This window comes from Brachycentrus maculatus, unplaced genomic scaffold (assembly GCF_059751285.1).
Source record: "Brachycentrus maculatus isolate JH-2025_06_01 unplaced genomic scaffold, ASM5975128v1 h1tg001960l, whole genome shotgun sequence".
NCBI classification, from domain to species: domain Eukaryota; kingdom Metazoa; phylum Arthropoda; class Insecta; order Trichoptera; family Brachycentridae; genus Brachycentrus; species Brachycentrus maculatus.
The window spans coordinates 1-6,664 of NW_028282517.1; the positions used below are offsets into that span (position 1 = coordinate 1).

General features: G+C 38.7%; 1 protein-coding gene across 1 annotated transcript; it reads right to left on the reverse strand.

Annotated features, from left to right (window-relative positions):
* Positions 1 to 323: 323 nt before the first annotated feature.
* Positions 324 to 5,700, reverse strand: LOC148298485 (uncharacterized). The gene is given in 6 exon segments (XM_088276842.1): positions 324 to 892; positions 980 to 1,172; positions 1,608 to 1,710; positions 1,993 to 2,153; positions 4,248 to 4,284; positions 5,697 to 5,700. Coding segments are annotated over 6 exon segments (687 nt in total). The 3' UTR covers positions 324 to 703.
* Positions 5,701 to 6,664: the final 964 nt, after the last annotated feature.

A 6,664-nucleotide genomic window follows, 5' to 3' on the forward strand; every position in this document is an offset into this window, starting at 1 on the left:
TCCCAACCCCAACCCCAACCCCATCCCAACCCCAACCCCCCAACCCCAACCCCAACCCCAACCCCAACCCCAACCCCAACCCCAACCCCAACCCCAACCCCAACCCCAACCCTCAGGCTGTTTAATTTGCTTTGTGATTGAAGATATTGAGATTATATATTCATAGACTCAGAGTATACTCATACTGAATACGTACTCACATATTCCTCTCTCCCTTATTTAACTACCAAAAACCAACAATAAATACAGATATAAACCAATAAATGAAGATAAAAGTATTCATAGCAATTCATAACATCTTTTTGATTTCCTCCAATGACAAAACCAGCTTGTTTTTCTTCCAAACTTTGCCATCTCCGAAATGTTGCTCAGTAGTGACTAATTGGTTCTTTGTTTGCAAGTCTCTCTGCATGTTCTTTATCTTGTTCTTTATTTTGTGTTCATAGATCTTTTCTTATTACATGTCGGTGTCCTTCTTTTTGGCTTTGTCATGTTCAAATTAGATGCCAAATTGGTCGGCTTACATTATGTTCAGCTGTTCGATTCGGCCATTATCGAATTTCTGCTCGTTGAGGCGGATCCATTCGTACTGCTGCACTTCGTCGATTATTTTAGTCAGTTGGCTCTCTAGGGGTTGGTATTTCTAGGCTTTGCGTGTCCCGGAGCTGGCTAGAACACTTGTAATTTAGTCCCATTTGTAGGACTACTTCTTTACAACTAGCATCAATGCCTCGCCTGCTTTGTTGGCTCTGGCTGTCCTTCCAGCCCTATGCACATAGGTGTCCCCATTGACAGGCACACTATACTGAATCACGTGCGTAATCTAGAAATCGAGGCCTCTTGCTGCAACATCCGTCGATACTAAAATAGTGTTGGTTGATTTCTTGAACCTCTATAATTTGGTTAGCCGCTGTTTTTGAATCATATGCGAATGCAAAGCACAAGATTTAATGTTTGCCTTTTATAAAAAGTATTGCACTCTTTTAGAAGCTTTAATCGTATTCGTGAAAATTATGGTCTTAGAATTGGGGGGCAGATTCATAATATAGCAAAGCATTATACTGATTTTCTCTATTTCGTCACTGCAGTAGCAATAGAACTCGTTCAGTTTATCTGGCAAGAAAAACAATGAGCTTTGGTCGATGATCTTGGGCTTTGTGTCAAATTTGATTCTGGAAAGGAGCGCTTTCAACTTAGGAGTGTACTAGCTCTCATCGATTTCTTTATGATCGTCGTCTTTGACCTTATTGTTCGCTTATTTTTTTGTTTTTTTTTTGAAGTACTTAGTCCCCTTAAACTCGCGAGTCAAAGTTGCAGAGATGAAGAATACTCTTCTCTTAAGTTTACCCCAAATGCTGTTCTTGCAAACTTCGAGCTCTTGCTTATGCTATTTTTCCTCAATCATTTTTAGATTCTCTTTCTTCTTCATTTTGGAGGCTGATTTGCTCTTCTGTCCTTTCCTCGATTCATCAGTATAAACAAACTCGTTATTTTCAACAATTTTGAATAGACTTTCAGGAACTTCGAACAGCTTATCAGTTTCTATGCCATTAATGTTAAATGATATCTTCTTCTTCTTTCCATTTTCCATTACATAAAAGTCTTACTCATTGTCCTGCACTTTCTTGTTCAGGTTCTTGACGATATCCTCGAGATCTTTTTCGTAGGTCTCCTGCACTTCTGGGTTGAATATCTTGTTGAGGATTCCATCTAGTTAAATATAATGCCCCATTTCTATCATACGATCGGCCTCATCGATCACCAAGTATTTTAGTCCGTGGAATTTTATTACTTCTTAGTTTATGAGCTCATACAGACGGCCAGGAGTTCCGACGATTATGTGTGGGCATCTTGACTGAATGACACGAGTCTGTTTCGCAATTGACAGTCCTCCCAGGACACTCGTTAGCACAATTTTAGTTCCTGCAATGGCATCGGCTATGGCTTCCTAGATCTGCTGAGCCAACTATCGAGTTGGAGTAAGGATGAGACATAGTATATGTTTAGGGAGTTCATCCTCGTGAGCTAACAAATCTGAGATGATAGGCGCTGCAAATGCCAATGTCTTTCCTGAACCAGTTTGAGAAGCAACAAGAAAATCATAGTAATTTTTATAATTGGAAAAGACTTCAGCCTGGATCGACGTGGGGGTACTTAAACCTTTGGCATATAGATTATGTATAAGTTTCTCATGCAAACAATGATAGTCTTCCCATTTGGTATTTGATTGCATCGAATTGTTGAGTAACTAGTTATAATTATAATAAAGCCCTAGCCAAACATCATCATCATCCTCTGATAGTTATACATTATTTACAGATTCAAGTTATATGTCAAGTCTAAAAATAAAGGACACCACTCAAATCGAGTTGAATCTAAACTAAAATGCGAAACTATAAGGCAGGTATTACACACTCGAACAGAAAAATAATGCATTGCAATGTCTGTTCTGTTGTCTCTGCTAAGCATCAAACTAGTTTGACGTTGCAGAATCTGATCCCAACTTCAGTGTCAGCAATAAGAAGGGGCACATTAGAGAGTAATCTGATTGCATCTCGAGGTTGGTGTGTATCTGCAACAGGCCATTTCAGGCCAGAATGAAGATATTCCATTAGGAAATAGCTGTTGCTGAAAGACCTTGCAAGTTCAAATTCTTTAAACCATAGATGCTGGCTTGAGTTCATGCCTTGTGCCGAAAATTAGTTGGTTGTGACTAATAAGACTGGTAGGATACTGGGTCTCATGAGAGTCGGCTGTTGGTGCATCTCTGGAAATATTTTTAGTTGCACAGATGCCAAGATCGAAGTGTTTTCAGGCGAAACAGAATAGTTGATTTATACAGTCGAAGGCTCATACTGCCAAAAAAGCATCTTCTGCCCATGTTTCCGGTGTTGCTACTGTCCGAACATAGAATACACAGTTTTTGATAAAATGAACTTAAAAGTAGGCAGAATTTTCAACATCTACAACGGATGTTTCTATGAGTGCTTCACTCGCACAGACAAGTTTGGACTCGAATTCCCACCCAAAGCAGATGAAGATGAGAAGATTCTCTTACTATATGCAGCCGTATATCTCGATTACCTGCGATATGAAACCCCTAACTTCTGTTTAGGATTCAGATGACTGCATATTCGATATTATTGATTTTTATTAGAATTTGCATTATTATTCGATTTTGGATGAGGATCTGCATTAATGTCAGGGGTTGGATAAATATGAATGTAATGGATATTTAATCAGAGGGCTTCATAATATATAAATTCATACTATGATTAAAAGAAACCGGTGCAAGAAACAAAAACTACTCGCTAAGGATGAGGATGAACAGACTGTTAACAATGAGTCATTCTTTGAGCTTGAAAATATGAGTGTTTGCCCATCGGAAATTTAGGGAGAACGCGAGCACTCTTACTATTGTCTTAATGAGGGGCCCAAAGTCAACCCCTACTTGTTCGATGATGAGGAAGAGCCAAAAGTGCCCAAGAAGGCCATGCACGAGCCTAGGGGCCAGCAGATCAATATCCCCAGCAAATAGTATAAGCCAATGCCTCAAATTTGCACCAAAAAACAGGAACAACCTAAAAGCTTCCTCCCAGAAATGTACAAATTTCATCATATTCAGGAAGATAAAGTGCGGACATTGCATGACAGCCCAGCTCATTCCCGCAACAGCAGATAAATTCTATTGTTACTGCTGCCGCAATCTGAGCCTCTGCACTCCAAAGTATACAAAATTCATTTGCGGAGGTTGCCAAGCCAAAGTGCTTTACGAGCAAGGACTTAGTCAGTACATAAGATGCACAAGATGCAAGACCGTCAACATGATCGCATGAAACCTCATTAATTTCATATAGAATTGCATAATATTCTTCTTTATAAGCCTACTTCAATTGATTAATAATCTTTTGATACTTGATTGATTCGATAATTCCATTCGATTTCGGATGCTGATTGGTTCATTGCATTGGAAGCTAACTGGAAGGATTTGCAGGCATCGAACTGCTTGAAATTTGTCATTATTTGATCCTTGAATAATCCATCATAAAGTGGAAGAAGCGAGAATACTTTCTTATATTCTCCAGCAGCAATGCAAACAGCCCCAATTTCCAGCAGCATATAAATAATTCAAGCAAGAAAGAATGAAAGCATGAAACTCCATAATGAACAAAGTAATAAAAATTAATAAAAATCAGGAAATGAAATGATTCTATTTCTTAATTTATGCAAGTAAATCTAAAAGTTACCTTGGTCCCTTGTTCTCCAATCCTCCCGCATTGGAATCTGCCAGGAAGCACACATACACAGATTACATCGCCTAAGAGTACAGCGACACAAAAAAAGAAGCAATCATAATCCCCACAATCCCAATCAGAATTATTGGTAAAGTTATATCCGAAACCGTAGTCTTATATGGCTCTGCATTTTTCATTATAACTGCGCATAGAACACAAGTCGCTGCAGTTATGACCAATCTTACTGAAATTGAAAAAAGCTGAATTATCGCATATAAGTACTGCTTCCAGGAATGAGACTAATGCTGTTGTAATTGGTTGCTGAATGCGCAGTGTAGTGACTTGACAGGCTGACGAACAGTAACTATCTCCAACTAAATGAACATATGTGTAAGCCCCATTATTAAACCATTTAAAGAGAAATGTGACGCAGAAATAGCAGCAGCAATTACAAAACTTACGGATATGCTTTCGACATCCTTCGGATTATTCCTCCCGGTCTACACGCAGCAATTCATAGATAAATTTGAAAAAGCTGAGCAATGCGACAAAGAAGCTGCCCATAGCAACACTCCCCAAATGATATCTGAAGTATCGATGAATCGATTAACTAAATGGTTTATCTCGAATGAAGTACCAGTTAGTTGTAGATCCTGCCACCAAGAAATCGACTGTTTCCATACAGAAGAATGTCCCCCAAAGAAGCTGGAAAGCATGGATCAATCCTATAAGCTTGACGAAGTTTGTGAGATGAAACTGTGAGAATGGGAGCTATTTGGGCTCTCTCTTTTCGGGTATGCCCATCGAGTAGAACCCCAGAAGTTCAACTACCCACAGGCCCAAAAACAACACCATCATCAAGAAAATCGCAAATGGCAAGAGAGTAATCAGGAAGTTCTAGTTTACAAACCTTGCTGAAACCTGCGTCATTGCAGCTGCCATATCAATCCTACGGCGATAACAGAATGATATGAAGACTATTAGCACCCCGATCAGCATTAAAACGCCTCCTAAAATGCGAAAGAGCGTGCTGTTCACTTAAACATTCCCTATTTTGTGCTGGTTTGATAAGACCATTAAGAAGAGGCCAGCGCATATGAAAGCCATGACTGTTACTATAAATAGCAAATAGACAAAAACCCCTGAGAAGAATCTCATGATCAGGATAAAAAGCACAGACAGAAAGATCGCAATAGGGATTGCTATTAATATAACGAACCATGCATCCTTTAAAGTGATAATTTTGCCAGTGAGAGATGTACTCGTAAGAGCCGAGCTCACAACCGACAGTATTTTTGACGATGTTGGCATACATATAGATTTCAATACGAAAGTATCGTAGATCTGAACAGACTTTTCACTGATGACATTGTAAACAGGCGAACATCCTGCATGACTATTACTTTGACAATCGAGTTTTGAATCCGCTTGTTTTGGACAGGTTTTCACACAGACTGTTACCCATAATGACTAAATTAAATAAAGGTGCACATCAGGAGTCGGAGATACAAAGTAAATGTACGGATAATCCACATAATCTATGCCACATGCCTTACCATCCGAATCGTAAGGAATTGTAAGTTTAGCAAAGTTCGCTTGAGTCCATGAAGATATTGCAATCCCTAACATTGTCATGAAGAACAAACAGAAGAAAATGCAACAAATCAGATCTGTGCAAGTTCGCTTATCGTCTATTTATACGGATATGATTACTTGTAATGGGTCCTTCAGCGTAATCTTTCATTATTTGGCAATTATATTTACTTATCTTAACTAACCATTTTAAAAATAGTTATGTAGTCTCATATGTAACGTAATAGTTCAGTTTTGGATATATTTGATACATGCAGACATATGCATATATACTTATAGTATCAGAGATACAGAGATGATCAATTGCTCAAACATGAATCAACAGGGTTTGTAAGAAGCGCTTCATGGTAATGTTGGTATTGATAGAGTTAGATGCAGATCATTGATTCAGTTATTGAAAGAGAAGGTTCATTGTTGCTTTTGTTTGGTGAAGTTTAAGAGTCCTTAAAGTTTGGGGTTTTCTTAAAGTTTCACTTACTTCTTCACAATGTCAAATCTCTTCATTGAAGAGTTTCTGATGCTTGAAGCCTTATCTTGGCGAACACTGCTTAGAAGTTTCATTTTTACTTAGTTCTTTTGGTTTTTCTGTATTTTCTTCTGTCGATGGATCCGTGAAGTCAACTATTCATGCAGCTGATCTCTCATCGGAGTTTCGGGGATGTTGTAACCCCCAATTCTTAAAGGAGTGCTCTCTACCTGCCCCCAAGTCATAATTGGAATCATTTCCGGCTCAGGCGATGCTTATCTCACAATGCTATACTATTTCTATATTTCATGACATTATTTCTGTTTCTCTTTTTATTTCTCCCTGATGTTCTTGCCCTCGAGGTAGGATA